This window comes from Rhinolophus sinicus, linkage group LG17, assembly GCF_036562045.2.
Source record: "Rhinolophus sinicus isolate RSC01 linkage group LG17, ASM3656204v1, whole genome shotgun sequence".
In the NCBI taxonomy this organism is placed as follows: domain Eukaryota; kingdom Metazoa; phylum Chordata; class Mammalia; order Chiroptera; family Rhinolophidae; genus Rhinolophus; species Rhinolophus sinicus.
In genome coordinates, this window is record NC_133766.1 from 14838092 (window position 1) to 14855003 (window position 16912).

Here is a 16912-nt window from a genome sequence, read left to right on the forward strand (position 1 = left end):
TGTCGTTGCCAAATCGTTCTCTACTTCAAATGTAGACACAGTCCCCAAGGATATGGTTGTTTTTAGAGTGAAGGCAATTACTTCCAGAGAGCTTACTTCTTGTTGTTTATTCAGGACCCAGAGTTTTCTAGAATAAGATGTACTTTTATTTAAAAAAATTGAAGTGTCTTGATTGGAAGTACTGTTTAAAATAGTTTTCTATCAATATCTGTTTGTAGATTTAAAACCATTTCTTTCTTTCTTCTGTGGACAGAGAATGAACACTACCTTAAGTAGTTTGAAGGAAAAAGTCAATACTGCTCAATGCCCTTTACCTCTTTTCACCTGTCTGCATGTCAAACCCGATGTTTCAGAACTGATGTTTGCAGGTATGTGACTTCCTTTTCTGAACACTTTCTGGAACCTGTGACCTGCGGTTTCTAATTATTTTCTTTAAAGGAAGCAATTTCAATGCCTTATTTTAATATATTCATGTAAACATAAAATCATTTGAAAATATAAGAAAATATTAAGCGAGATGATTTTCTGGTTATAGAAAATGTTCCATAAAATTAATGACTAATATATTTTCATTGAAATTAGGGAAATAAAAAAATAAATCATGAATTTAATCAATAACTCAATTTTAATTCCTCATTTCTCGGAGACTTTTAACAACATAGTATGCCTAGTGCTTCCAGGAAACACATATTCTTTTGCTTGCTGCTTATATTTGTATTAAATTGGGTAACATGATATATGTTTATCCTTCAAAGCAGTATTCTGATTTTTATAATTCAGCACCTAAATAGCACTAGTCTATACTTGTGGCAGCTGGTGAATAAAATGCCTCATTTTGTTAAATGTCAGATGTAAACACTTGTTTCTTCTGTAGCTTCACTTCTCATTCTGTGCTCTAAAAGTAAGTCTCAGAGATAACATATAGAGAAAAAACTGATGGTTGTTAGATGGGAGGCAGGTGAGAATGGGGGAGATGATGAGGGGATTAGAAAGTACAAATTGGTAGTTGGCCACAATATTGCCACAGGGATATGAAAGCCAGTTTGGGGAATATAATCAATAATGTTGTAAAGATTTTGTAGGGTGTCTTATTAGGGAGACCACTTCATGGATAGTGTGGATGCCTGACCACTGTGCTGTACCCCTGAAGCTGACTCTGAATAATATTGAATGTCAATTATAATTTTATTTATATGGTCACGGGATGTGAAGTACAACATAGGGAATAGAGTTAATGGAACTGAAACAGCTATTTATGATGTCAGAGGAGTAGTAGATTGGGGGAAGGGGACCATCACTTTGTGAGTGGTATAAATGTCTATTACATTATTTTGTATCCCTGAAACTAAAAAAAGGTATGTGACATACTTCTGGGGGCCTCTGCCCATTCTACTCTGCAATGTGCAGTAGCATTTCTGACTGTGGCTGGTAAGGTTCATTGTTTTCTCAGGAAAAGTATCTCAGAGACATCAGTCACACCATGAACTTAAAACATCACGAATGGCATGCAGTTAGCAAATGTATCCAGAATCCTTTTGCGTTTTACCAAGTCTCACTTTTTTCCTCAACGGACTACTCTCAGGCAATAATTTTGAATAGTTTGTAAAATGTGGTGTGCCTGGAATTTATTTATTCAAGAAGTGTCAATTATATTGACAACCCAAGCAGGGAGAGGTTTTCAGCTCTGCTTGAAAAAAGAAAAACACAAAACCTCAGAAAGGTTAAATGATTTGCATATAGCCACATAGAAATAGGTAGCAAAACTGAGAATGGTCTCAAAAATTCTTTGTTCTTTTTATAAAAATAAAAATTGCCTACTTTGATTACTGAATGTAACATGCCAGGGCTAAGTGTGAACTCCCTTCTCCCACCACAGTCCATTGTCCCTCTTCTGTAAGACGTTATAATCTGTTTGGAAAATTTGCAATAATTCTTAAAAATACACAAGAAAGAACAGAATGTTGCTATGTACTTTAGTCTCAGTTTCCTCATCTGTTAAATAAGGATGAGACTCTTCTCAGAGTGTTTTGCTAAATAAAGGAGATTGGCAGGCCCAAATGAAGTTTCAATAGATCTTAGCAAATTATAGTGTTCTTTGAAAGTTGTATGAGAAAAGTTAGAGGTCTGGATCTTAAAAATGAATAAGATGTGTATATGCCTCATTTGGGCCATCTGTGTAACTGCGATATTGTTACTGAGATGAGAGATGCTCTATTACCCTTTGGTTTTAAGCTTCTGTGATAAGGAGCTTCAAGCAGTTTCTTTCAACAGAGTTGGACAAATCCATCAAACATTAGTTATGTGGATCTTGTACCCAGATAAAATATTCAAAGAAGCGTGTTATGAAGATTCAAGTAGTTTGAGTTATTGAGGAAAAAAAGGGGTGGAGATATGCCTGTACTTTATGCCTTTGAAATTTATTTAGATTAAAATGCATATTCAAAGGGAAAAATTTGAAATATTTGAATTAATATTTTTAAAAGGCAAAGAACCATACTAGCTTATAGAAATTTTGTCGACTTTACTTCGACAATATCAGAGAACGTTTTTTCTTCCCTCTTAGAATAATTTTAAACATTTTCCTCTTTTGGAGATACTAAACAAATAAACTTTAGTTATTTAAACTGTTCAATATTTTTGATGCCTCCACTTCACTACATTGCTGATAAGATTTAAAACTTTCATTTAAAACTTTCCATTTTTTAGGAAATTGCATTTACTGAGCACAACTTATGGATTCACCATCACGTTAAGTTCTTTGACAGACACTAACGGAGTAAAACTACTGTACTCTTCCTCAAGAAAGTTGCAATCCCATTAACAAGACAAAAATAAAATATGAAAAATTAATGAGTTGTGCACGTAGAGTATTACTGTTTTAGTGTGTAAAACTAACATAAGTGTAAGATATCAAAGCTATGTGGTATAGTCATAAAAATGACTTCATGAGGGTGATGGAACATGGATTCAGGTTGAACTTAGAAATATCTGTCAAGTGTAGGTGAAAAGTCACATCTTTGTGTAAAACGGTATGAGAAAATGTGCAGAAGGGAAGCCAAAGGTATGATTTGGAGATAGTGGGAAAAAAACACTAGCCGTGGTATGAACTGGTGACGAGTAGGTGGTATATTTGGGAAAACCATTAGTGCCAAGCTATAGAAAGATTTGAATTCCAGACAGAAATGCTTTTATTCAATGATAATGATAATGGGAAATAGTGAATGCTTTGGGGTAGGGGAATACAATTATTTAAGGAGTGTTTTTGGTGATTCAAAGGAAAGAAACTGGAAGCAGTAATATCACTGTATTTTTGTAATCAGGTCCTGGAACTAGGGAGATACTGATAAGGAAAGAGAGGAGGGGAAAAACATAAAAAGCTTAAAGGTTACTGGTGAAATGTGCTGATGACTTGATATGCATGCTTTCAGCTCAAATAATTTGTATTTATTTATTTATTTTTCTGGGTTGTGATAACCGTTGTTTATAGAAACGGGTAGCTAGACTGGGAGGAGAAGTGATGAATTCCTTTCCAGGCAAATATAGTGGGATGTGATGGCAGCACATCTAAAGGGCAACAGGAAGTTGGAAATGGGTAGTGGGAGTGCAGGAGAGAGGTTCAAGTTTGAAATGACACATCAACAGCAGAGGAAGAAGAGTCAAATACTACCATGGCGAGTTCTTCAATAAGGATTAGACAGCCAATCTTACCTCTTGAGAATGTCTGTAATTATTGTGTGCATAAGCCACAGCATTAATAAAGAAAAGATCGCTAGAGAAGCAGGAACCAGGATATTATTATGTCTCAGTACCCAAGATAGGGGTGTGAAATTCAGAGATAGGAAATAACTCCCAGTGATATAAAATTTTTCCTAACAGCCTCTAATTCATCATTAGTCATGTCTCACTAACTCCATGTAAATCACTACAAAATACAGCATTTTCAGATGAAGGGTATATGTGTCACTGGCTTTGATCTAAAATTTATGATAAATGTGTTTTCATCACAATTGTGATTTCATCACGTCCTTCATGAAACTTGAATGTTCTGATATACCACTGAAGAAACAATAAATATACATCCACAATTCCTTTTCCAAAACTTAGGGGACAGATATGTTGGAATTCAAAATATTTTAGATTTTAAAGTAAAAAAAAAATACATAGATTGTATATTACCTAATATCCCCACTGGAGTCTTGTAATCAAATAGAGTGATTTCTTCAGTAGAATGTATCAATATTATGATTGTGTGGGATAAATAAAAATTCAACCTTACATCATTTCAAGACTGGTTTCTCTGCTAAATGAATTCAGGTCAGGTTTTACCACCAAATGAGTAGCAAAAAACTCTTGTGGATTTTGGAGTTATTTAAATTTGGGGTTGTTGGGTAAAACATATAGACATATTATCATTTCAGAAAGGGAAAAAGTGAAAAAAGTAAAAATGAAGGAGGGCAAAGGGTTATTGGAGGGTAGAAGGCTGAATGGTGTTGGGACTTTGTGGAGGATGGTCAACAAAGACCTTGAACTAAAGGTTAAGAAGAAAGATCCTTATACTTGCAGAAGGGAAAGCAAGCATGAAGGCACCACGGTAGGAATGAGCTTGGCCTCTACAAGGAACATTAAGAAGGCTCGTATGGCTGAAGTGGACTAAACAGGACAAAATGTGATGGGGGATTGGTTAGGGCATGTGGGCAGGCAGGGAGTGTGAGCTAGACCATCACGAGGGTTTGTCAGCCGTGTCTTTATTTTCAGTGTAATGGGAAGCCATTTGAAAGCTTTCAGCTGGCATTAGTGTGCTGTGACTTGTTTCTAAAAACTCATTCTGGCTACTGGGTATCAAAAAGATATTAGGGGAATAGAGAAGAGACATTTTAGAAGGCTATTGTGGAGATCCAAGGCAAAGAATATGGTAGCTTGTACCAGTATGGTCATGGTGTACGCATGGATAAGTAGTCAGTTTCTAACCATATCTGATGATAGAGCCTGCAGAACTTGATACTCGTGCGTGAAATAGAGGGGAAAGAGAACCATTAAGGATAATTCTGAAGCATGAATAGTGATACGAATATATGAAAAGTAGTACCATTTACCAAGAAGGGGAAGACTGTAGCAAGTATAGGAAGTGGGAGTCTGAAACCTGGAATTTGTTTTGGATACATTAAGATTCAGATAATTCTTAGACATATTATAGCCGTGGACATACATGAAACATAATAGTAGCTACCGTTTGCTGAGTGATTAAAATGTGCCATGCCCTCTTCTAAGCTCTTTACATTTCTTAATTCATTAGATCCTCATAAGGATTCTACTTTCTACTGATTTTATTCACATTTTATACATTAAGGAACTAAGACAAAGAAAACACAAGTCATCTACCCAAGGTTGCACAGTTAGTAAACATCAGAATGGGATTTGGACCCAGGGTCCTGGCTCCAGAGCTTCTTCTCTTAGAAAGCACACACTATTGACCCTATTACTATATATTTCTTAAGATATTCATTATGAAAACTTGGCCTTGTACTCTTGTAAATTAGAAGAACGGTTAACAAGCCAAGTTGAGGCAAGATGAAAAAAAGGTAAATGTTAGAAACACGTTCTTCCGTTTTGATAGTCTGCCTGCATTATCAGAATGAGTTTAACTTGGATTTTAAATCTGAGTCAACAGTTTTCAGTTTTCCATTCTTTAATTTTAAGATGGATTTATAAAAGATGCCTGAGTTTTTAAATGCAAAGAGGTATTTAATTTGTTCATATTCGAAGGGATCCTGTTGTGTTCTCATCTTATTCATCTATAAGCTGTTTCCCCCAACTTCTCTATAATGCCATATACATATGCATAAGCATGTGGTTAATCTAAATTTTTTAAAATAAATGAATGAGAATAATTATGGCATTATTGAAGTGATCTTTAACAGTGCTCATCTCTGTGGCATTTTCCTATTTGTGGATCGAATTTTTTTAATGTTTTCAGATTGGGTTGAATTTAGTCCATATGAGATCGGCATGGCTAAGTATGGTACATTCATGACGCCTGACTTATTTGGCAGCAAATTTTTTATGGGAAACGTTGTGAAGAAGTATGACGAAAACCCCTTGCATTTTTTAATGGGTAAGTGATACAACATCTACCATTAGTTTGTCTGACTGTTTTAAAGCTTGCTGCATTCTGTTATTTTCTGGTTTTGCTTTATTTTAGGTGTCTGGGGCAGTGCCTTTTCTATATTGTTCAACAGAGTGTTGGGAGTTTCCAGCTCACAGAATAAAGGTTCTACAATGGAGGAAGAACTAGGTATTGTCAAAACATGCTTATGTTCATAATAATTATGCAGCATTGATAAATTTCATTAACGTGTATATACATAGAAAATTAAATCATCTTAAAATTGTAATTGTCATAAAGTTATCAGTAATTTGGTTGAATCAATCTAAATATTTCCTAGGAACTAATATATACATCACTTCTTAGCTATAGAGCAACATTGTCTTAAGGGTAACTACAAAGCAAAGTTATATTTGCTGAAATACTCTGACTTAATTTATTTCAATGAGCATGATGATTCAGATATAATGTTCTCAACTCTGATTTTGTGGAAATAACTAAGTCGTTTCTAAGTTATGTGAAGATTTCAGAAAAAAGAAAAAAGAAAAGAATAAAAGTACCACATGAGATGTGGCTCGATTCTCTGTGCTCCTTCTCTGTTGCATAATACAGAGAAAACTAGGGTTTGTTATTTTTTCCTCCTAAGGCAGGAAGAAAATAGAACTGAAATAACATTTGAAGGTGGGTGAGACAATGTCTGAAGACCTAGGAAAAGGAGAATGTTTATACTAAATAGTCTTGAGACTATTCTTTGTTGTGAGACCTCCCCTTTAACGCCAATGGTTTGGCAGCTTTGGAGGAATATTGTGAACTTGAGAACCCCGGTCAGCAGGATGTGTGTTATCTCAGATTAGGGAAAGGTTTCCAGAAATGAGACCAGAGAGGTGACTGAGGGGAATCTGAAGACTCCTGGTGATTCTTTCATCTGTTGGCCAACTAAAGCCTTCCTCTTAAAGGGCTGTTCAAAGATGGTTTGGAGTTTTCTTTCCCCTCCTTTTTGAAGAAAGATTGAAGGGTAAATTGGACCATAATCAGATAACTAGAAATGAAATTTTTTGCATTCTCAAGGAGTTTTGATTGTGAACAATCTAAGCTTTTGAAAAGACGATGCTATACATTATACCATAGTGATGGCAAATGGATAAATTCAGAATATGTAGCTATTTGTATCATAAAAACTTCCTGATGAAGAAAGTACTTTGGTGAACCATCTTAAATGACCACAAAAAATACTTAACAAAAGAAAATTTGTCCTGCTAAAATACATGTAGGTCCAGAGACACACATGACACCTGAAGTGGACCATTTTTTCACATGCCCCCTCCTCTATAGGACAAAATTACTTTCTGTATGAGTCATGAAAAGAAATGAATAACATTAGCCTGTGAACATTTTCTTTTATTGGATTTCATATGTGTCATATACCAGTAAAATTAAAACTAAAAGTTTAAAAAGTCAATCGATGCCTCAAGCATGTATTAAAACTTCCATCATATATTCTTGATCATTTACGTACATGACATTTATGTAGGTATAATGAACATACACAGAGTAGTATGGGGAAACCAAAATTTATACCTGTATTGTCTGAGTTTAAAGCCCCCAAATGATTCCATCACTGAAAATGAAAAATTTGGAGTCAGTTTCTTAAAATTGAAAGTAAAATCTATTCACTACTAGAAGAAAAAAGTGATTTGCAGAAAATGATTGTATATGTGTACAAAAGAAGTTTGATTTTCCTATAAATGATGATTATAAGAATAATCTGTGTATTCCATAATTTAGGTACTTTTTACTTGAAAAAAGATGACCAATTGTTATGCTAGATTTTACTCCTATAGTTATTTGAAAGATTTATGGCTTCTATTTTAGTATTTATAACTGCTCTCTTAATATGTTCTGAGAAACAAAAAATTCTGACACCAGCTTTTGGCGGCCGTAAAGCTTGAGAGATCTGGGCCGACCGAAGATTTAGGATCTCATCGTCCTCCGAGCCTTCCGACCCTCCCCCGAAGGTTCTCAATAAAATGGTTTGATAAAAAAAAAAAAAAAATTCTGACACCAGAAAAAGGGACATTTCAACAGATGATTTTCAGTATTATTGAAAATTAGAAGATACCTTGTATTAGTAGCTTTCATTTATTTTAATGAAACTGCTCTGTAGCCCTTGTACGTTTTGGTTTTACCCTACATTTACCTTTATAAACACCACTTAAACATATTTAATCAAAGAAAAAATGCCTTTTTGGTATAACAAGGAGATTCCTGTAATCAAGTTATTCTTCCTGTCAGATTAAGATAAACAAAAATTCTTCCCTTTAAATCACGAAAGGGAAAAAATTGTCCCTTTAAATTTTAAACTAGATTTTCATGTCCTAGGACACATTGGTTTGCAATGAGAAATTTGAAAATACTAGTAAATACAGTAAGTTGAGATTTACTAAATTGATCTAAACTTACATTAGTAAATCTAGTAGATCTCACTCTGGTTTTGCAGAGATTACTTCCTTATAGTAAACTTAATTGTGAGTCTTGACACCTGAGGTCCTTCAGTTGTTTTGTTTTCTTTCCACAGAAAATATTACAGCAAAGCATATTGTGAGTAATGATAGCTCGGATAGCGACGATGAATCACAGGAACCCAAAGGTAAGAGAGTTGGGACCGTCTGTGGCAGAAGTCCATTAGGAAAGGATTATGACTGTTCGTTCTGATTCCCTCGCTCAGGATGGTAATGGGAATCTCTGCTTACCGCACTGAGTAATAAAACTGTATCTGTCAATTCAGAGAGAGAATCAGTGCTGTATGTGTAATAAAATATGCAACACATGAGTAGTCCTTATTTCTTTTCTTCTTAATACCGCAAAAATAATATCACTTGAATAAATGGAGAACAAACTGAGATCCTAGAAATACCAAATTTTGTTTAAGTCTGATTAGAGCACTTGACTTTCAGCCTGGAAACTGTGCTCTGGGAGCATTTTTACATATGTTAAAAAATTAAAATTTTATCTTTAAAAATTTTATTATTAAGTAACATGTGAAAAATTATACTCTCACTCCGTTCCTGAGCCTTTTCCCATTGCCAGTATTCCCTCTGTTAGGTAGGGAGCAGTGGTGAAGAGGGGTGAAATTATGGAGAACTTTTTGTTACATACATTACTTTGTCATATAAATGAGTTCCTTTACATTTTGACAAGACAGCTTTCAGCTTGGTGTGGATCAGGATAGTCAGTGATGGAGTTGGGACAGGGATAACGGAAGGATCAGGTGTATTTGTTGTAAATGTGGTAAAGTGGAGTGAGTTTACATTTAGACACAGTGTTTTGACACCACCATTTGTACAAACATTCCCCATAGTACAAACACAGAAAACAACCAACAGACAAAAATCAAAGAGAAGATTTTAAACCGAGTGAACACGTTTTATTACAGTTTGAATAGACATTTTAGAAGATATCAAGTACTTTCTTGACCAAAAACCAGTGAATCCCACTGCCATGGTAATATACTGGGAGAAACTGTTTTATTCTTGCTTAATGAACACTAAAATTAAAATTCTCTTTTCATGGCAGTGCTGTGACTGCCTCAGCAGATGAGTCTGTAAATTAGAGATGCCTTTTCTGGGAAATCAGTTCCATAGGCCCACATCTTAGTCAGGGTGCAGCTTCTTGTAAACATTTGAAAAGGGTACCTTCCTTGGGCAGATGAAGCTCTCAGTCAGGCACAAGCCTTGGCCGGTGGTGCCCAATCTGAGCTTTAGTCCCTATTTGCCTATTACCCTGCTGCCTGAGCCAACCAGCAATTTTCCTAATTACATGTGGTAACCCAAGTCAGTAGGCAGGCGCTCCGAAAGAACACTGTCCTGGAAGGAACTGAGCCTGAATTCTGGATCCTTCATATTTTTAAATTTAATTCTTTTTGTTCTTCAGGTCTTTTTTTTTTTTTGAATTTTGAATTTCCTTTTAATGAAGGGAGCTAGCCAGTACAAAGAGTATAGACCGCATATGCCTAGCATTCCTAGAATTACTTCTGTATTGATTTAGGGACTATCAAGTAGATGTAATAATGGTTTGGCACTTACTAAGTAAATCGCGACAGAGGATCAGTACATTTGATTACCTCTGCAGTACTATCTGGTTACGTAAAAGCTGAGTTCTAGGACCCTTTGAATATGGCTGCTTTGGTTTTAGTTCTAGGCTTCCAGCCTAGATTGGAGAATGATATTTAGAATGTTTTCAAGGATTTCTTACTAGTTGTTAATACTCATTTTTTTTCCTTTTAAATAGACTTTATTTTTTAGAGTAGTTTTAGATTCACAGCAAAATTGAGCAAAAAGTACAGAGAGTTCCCATATATGCCCTGCACACACACACACACACACACACACACACACACACACACAGAGACACACATATATACACAGCTCCCCCACTATCAACATTGTATCCCAGAGTGCTACATTTGTTACAATCAATGATTCTATGTTTACACATCTTTATTACCCAAAGTGCAAACATTAGGGTTCACTCTTGGTATTGTATATCCTATACATTTTCACTAATGTAGGACATGTATCCACCATTACAGTATCATACAGAGTAGTTTCACTTCCCCAAAAATCCTCTATTCCCTAAGAGTCTATTACCTAAGAATCTATTCATCTCTTAGCCCTCCACCCCCCAACCCCTGGCAACCCCTGGCAACAGTTGCCATAGTTTTGTCTTTTCCAGAATGTCACATAGTTGGCACCATACAGTATGTAACCATTTCAGATTGACTTCTTTCATTTAATAATATGCACTTAAGGTTTCTTCGTGTCTTTTTGTGGCTAGATAGCTTTTTTTTTTTTTTTGTACTGAATAATATTACATTGTCTGGATTTATCATAGTTTATTTGTGCATTTACCTACTGAATGGACAAAAAACTTGGTTGCTTCCAAGTTTTGGCATTTATGAATAAAGTTGCTCTAAACATGCATGTTCAGATTTTTGTGTGCATATAAGTTTTCAACTTCTTTGGGTAAAAACCAAGAAGTATAATTGCTGGATCATATGATAAGAGTATAATTTAGTTTTGTAAGAAACTTTCAAACTCTTTTCCAAAGTCTCTGTACCATTTTGCATTCCCACCAGCAATATATGAGTGTTTCTGCTTCTCAACATTCTCACCAGAATTTGGTGGTGTCAGTGTTTTGGATTTGGGCCTTTTCAATAGGTGTGTGGTGTTATCTCATTGTTGTTTTAATTTGCATTTCTCTGATGACATATGATGTGGAGCATTTCTTCATATTCTTACTTTCTATCTGCATATTTTCTCTGGTGAGATGTCTGTCTCTGGTGAGGTCTTCTGTCCAGTTTTTAATTGGGATCTTTGTTTTCTTATTGTTGAGTTTTAAGAATTCTTTCTACATTTTGGATAACAGTCCTTTATCAGATGTGTCTTTTACAAGTATTTTCTCCCAATGACTCATATTTTCATTCTCTTGAGGCGCCTCCATTTTGAGTCATATTGTTTTGTGCAAGATCTTTAGTCTTTTTCAACTTTAGTTTCTTCAAATCTATAGTGGCATCATTTTACCTGCTTTCACAGAATTGTTGTAATCATCAAATTAGCAAATGTATACAAAGGGCTTTGAGTTGAAAAAGGCTGTAAAATAGAAATTTACTATTAGTTTTATAGCTAATAAGCAATGGATATCATTTATCTGTTGACTGCTGTGTTTGTTCCACAAATGATGCCATTTATTAGGTTGGTGCAAAGTAATTGCAGTTTAAAAGGTTAGAAATAATTGCAAAAACCACAATTACTTTTGCACCAACCTACTACAACTATATCACAGAGAAAGGAGATCCTCTGCTATTACATAAGTTGGGTTTATTTAATAAATATGATGATGATGAGGATGATGATGATAAGGAGGATGAAGATGATGATGGTGATGATGATGATAATGGAGCAGCTGCTCCAAATATTTGGATAATAATTGAATATCTTATTCATATCCTGTGTAAATAGAGACATAAATCATTAACCTTAAAGCCTGATTTGTTCTAGCAAAAGATTTTCTTTGTCATAGTTGGCATTAGAAAAGTGTGGGAGTAGATAAGAATATGTCTTTTTTGTATGTGTGTGAATATGTAGCCATTTGGGTTTGTTCCTGAAAGAAAGATCACTGATTTACTCAGTTAAAGTAATCTTTGTGAATATTTATGTGGTATTATGTGTATTTAGTTAACATTTATTGGAAATTATGAAGTTTGAACATAGATTCTCCTTTCTCTCATCACACACACACACACACACACACACACACACACAAGTTTTATATATATTTATATACAGAGTTTCCAGAAATCTGAACAGAAGTGATTTAAGCAGGTGGGATCACACCGTCCCATATAGTGTTCTCAGATTTGGATTATGAGTGGATAACATTGGTGATGAACATAATTATGACTCTACAGCTGCTACTATAACTACGAGTATTTCTGCACCTAACTAGTGTTTATCAAGAATTTAATATGGGCCAGGCACTTTCCTAAGAAAGGTACATGAATGCCCTAACTCAGTTAATCGTCGCAACAACCCTATGAAGTTTACCGATGAGGAAATGAAGGCTGACAAGGGTTAACTAACTGGTAATCAGGGGAGAGAGGATGAGAATCTAGGCAATCTGATTGTGGAGCCAATGCTCTAAATAACTACACAACATGGATTCCGGGTAGTAGTGATGTGTGTATAGATTTTAAGGTAAAAGTCATTTGAACTGGGTAGTGGTGATGTGTGTATAGGTTTCAAGGAAAAGGTCACTTAAAGCTGCTTCTTTGGGAAAGTTGCTAAATTTTAAAACATTTTAAAGTGTGTGTTTAAATTATAGGGTTTTAAACCCCAAACTTTATAAGCAGGGAAGAAATGACAGTTCCTAGGGTATGTACTGAGCAGAAAATATATGTTGAATCCTTCAGTTGTCTGTTCTGAGTTTGCAAAATTTCTGGAAGTTGACTGAACAGGATAAGGAAGGAAATTTAAGAAATGAAGAGGCTAGGATTGCATACGGTGGATTTTGCCTGTGTGACTGTGTGAGTGTTTGTATGTGTGTGTAGACAGGGAAAGGAAGAAAAGAATTGAGGGAGGGGAGAAAGGGGAAAATAAAAGTTTGCCTGGAAATCTAGGAATTCACCAAGTGACGCTGTCGAGAAGAATACAACCTTTAGACTACCCTTAGGTATAGGGTAAAGTAAGAACAATTTAAGGACACAAATGACTAACTGAAATATGTACTATATTCATTTACGCAGATAAACATTTCTTAAGTCAACAGCCATAGAGTTTCATTGTTAATTTGAACATTCAAGTGCCCAAAGAAGATCTTTTGTTAAATAAATTGTGGAATCTGTACGGTCATCTTTTCTTTTGCCTTAGGCACTGAAAATGAAGATGCTCAAAGGGACCATCAAAATGATAATCAAGAAAGTTGGGTGCATCGTATGATAATGGCCTTGATGAGTGATTCAACTTTGTTCAATACCAGAGAAGGACGTGCTGGAAAGGTGCACAACTTCATGTTGGGTTTGAATCTCAATACGTCCTATCCACTGTCTCCTTTTAGAGACTTGACCACACAGGAATCCCTGGATGAAGATGAATTGGATGCTGCGGTGGCAGGTAAGTACACAAAATGTAACCCATGGAAGCGAATTCAGGAGATCTTTAGTCCTTCTCTGGAGAGAAAGAGTTTAGTTATTATTAATTCTTATTCATTTATACTCAGCTACAAAAACATGAATTTAATATGTGTAAGGGCTTCACATTACTGTCTTTTGAGGGGGAAAAAATACATTGGACAGGAAATGGCAGTCATATCAGCCTAAAAAGTTTTCGTTGAAATATTGAGTGGGACCTTAGATCCTCTCTGTACTCATCAAGTTTCACTCACAGAAAACAGGAACCCTACTGAAACAAGTTTGAATTAGGCCTTTACAAAATTGTTCCAAGTCTTGGAAGAGCAGGCTGGAGGATGAGCTTCCAGAAATGATTTCAAAAACACTTCAGAATCACTCTCACAAACACCCCCACAACTGTGCTTGGCAGTAGAAATAGCAGAGACATAGCTCTGCCTCATTTCCTGTTTCAAGTCTCCCGTGGGTGTTTCTCCTTGGCAAAGGACAGGTCTCCGGCTGGCCGCAGAGCTGTAAGGGAATCTGGTAACTGTAGTCCTTAGCCTGACGCTCTACTGCAGGGCGGTGACGTGTGCAAACTAGGCGTGGGGGGGAGTGGAGAAGAGCTCACCTGTCTGCAGTATCCATCGGACTATTGAATCTGTCCTTCCAGTTCTCAGAAACACTAGTTAACTTTCTTAAGGCCACTGGCAAGACCTCATTCACTTTCAGGTTTGTCACGTAGCCAAATTCCAAAGAATAATTTCTGTATTCTTCAGTTCATGCATGTTTCAAATTAAAAGTTAAATTTATCTTGGTGACTAATCAAGACAAAATAATCTTTCTCATAATGATCCTGTCATTGTAAATTTTTCTACTTTATCATACCATCGTTTTTCCTTAGCTGCCCAAATGTCATTTCTCAGTCATTTCTGCCTCAGAACATTGTCAGGATACTATAAAAACTTACATTGGTTTTCTACTACTCTTTGTTTAAGCATCGTACCTATATAACATTTGTGAAAATTAGGACATGGCTTTAGATTTCAGTTGTTTTGTTAGTGTTGCTTCTGTGTGTTGCTTGAGCTTAAGGGAATTTGCAAAAGCAAAAGTTATTTAAACAAGAGGAGTAGAAACTCACTATACCTTGCCTTATGTTTATGGTATCAAAGGCTAGGATATGGGGTTATGTCTGGTTATATACCTTCAATCTAAACCCTTCCATATGAACAATAAATGAAAGTCTATTTGTGACAAAGTCAACGTCTATTTTTAAATTCATCCAAAATTTAACAACAACAAACTTGGCCTTACCTTCAGTGACATTGGTTTTCTTGTATTGTGGCACAAGATTCTACTTATTTCCATGACAATACCAATTAAAAGTGTCTTCTTTAGAAACATAGGCTTTATGGATGAATGATGGTGGGCTTTTAAAAAACAACTTAGTCTCCAAGAGCATTTAGAGCTAAAAAATCTCTTTAGTTATATTACTTTCTTGAAAAGGAAGATCATAGAAGATAGTTATCATCTTTACCTAAAATTACTCAGCTGAGCTAGAATTGAGATAGTTCTCCTGACATTGCTCAGAAATCTTTCCCTTCTGCTGCACTTACTCCTAGTCCTCCATTTTATTAGTCATTGCCTTGCTAATGTAAAAATGGAAGCTTCCTTTGTGTGTACTTTATTATATCTGTTTGACGTTCTTGCTTGGATCACATCACTCAGCCTAGCTCCTTCTGTGGTTTGCACAGCGTGCATTCTGCACTTCACATTTTAACAACTTCCTGGAGTTTTTCAATATCTTATGCAGATTTGAAAGTGGTAGGGTTGCTAGATAAAATACATTTCCAGTTAAATCTGAATTTCAAATTTGTTGAGATTTTTGAAATGTTTTAACCTAAATTTTTTTTTAATTAACGATTTTTGGAAAGAACTTCACATTTTACATTTTAGTGTGTATCTCATTAAAATTCAATGTCACTTATTTTGTATTTGTCCAACTGAAAAAACTGTATATAGCATATTGATTTTAATCAAAAAATCCAGTTTGATCAGTGTTGAGTTTATTCAGCTTAATTATTTACAGACCAACATTGCTAAAATTGACTTCATTTTGGGGCCGGCCCCGTGGCTCAGGCAGTTGGAGCTCCGTGCTCCTAACTCCGAAGGCTGCCAGTTTGATTCCCACAGGGGCCAGTGGGCTCTCAACCACAAGGTTGCCGGTTCGACTCCCGCAAGGGATGGTGGGCTGTGTCCACTGCAACTAGCAACAGCAACTGGACCTGGAGCCGAGCTGTGCCCTCCACAGTTAAGATTGAGAGGACAACAACTTGACTTGGAAAAAAGGCCTGGAAGTACACACTGTTCCCCAATAAAGTCCTGTTCCCCTTCCCCAATAAAATCTTAAAAAAAAAAAAAAAATGACTTCATTTTGGACTGAATTCACTACATTGATGTGTTTTCTCAGACAATGCCCTTACTAAGATAAACTCTTTTTATTTCCCTCTGGTTGTTTCCAAGTTTTAGGATTATGACATGTGTGGAATGAAAAGTTAAAATGTTCATCAGAAAGTGTGTTCATATTGGTTCACAAAGTCTTTATTGAAACTCCTATTATACAGTTTAAATACCATAATTTAAATACAACATTAATTAAGATTATTTCTCTTTTATTTTTGTGCTCCCATATAAAAAGACAATTGAGATTTTTATCTATTGTAGATATGATGTTGGGAAAATCTTAAATTTCAGTTTATCTTATGATGATGTTGTTTATACCAATTAAAATATGAGCATCTTTTAAAACAACTTCTCAACCTAAACTGAGAAAAAATGAGTGCACTATTTTTGTGCCTCTTTCTACACCTTGCAGATAATCTTTTGAAAACAAGAGAAATAATAAGATGACAAAATTCCCCTCATGTGTTTACTTCAGAATAGTTCTGTACCTGTAGAAACTAATTTTGGAGAAGCTATCCATTGGTTACATGACTTGTTTCCTGTTTACTTTTGTGTTTATGCTATTTACTGAGACATACACCATCTGGAATAAGGAATTGAGACATGCGTCCATTCAGGCCAGAGTTCAAAACACAACCATCCAAATATTTGTGCATCGTAAATTGAATCTGTGTGATGTATTTATA

The 16912-nt window shown here is 35.4% G+C and overlaps 1 protein-coding gene across 1 annotated transcript in view; it reads left to right on the top strand.

Annotated features, from left to right (window-relative positions):
* The window catches only part of PLA2G4A (phospholipase A2 group IVA), a 137076-nt gene that overhangs the window by 99805 nt on the left and 20359 nt on the right, over positions 1-16912 (top strand). Inside the window, exons 10-14 of the mRNA XM_019738116.2 lie at positions 254-368; positions 5975-6112; positions 6200-6292; positions 8679-8750; positions 13528-13770. Of these exons, the coding sequence (XP_019593675.2) occupies positions 254-368; positions 5975-6112; positions 6200-6292; positions 8679-8750; positions 13528-13770 (661 nt within the window). The remainder of the gene's footprint in view (positions 1-253; positions 369-5974; positions 6113-6199; positions 6293-8678; positions 8751-13527; positions 13771-16912) is intronic.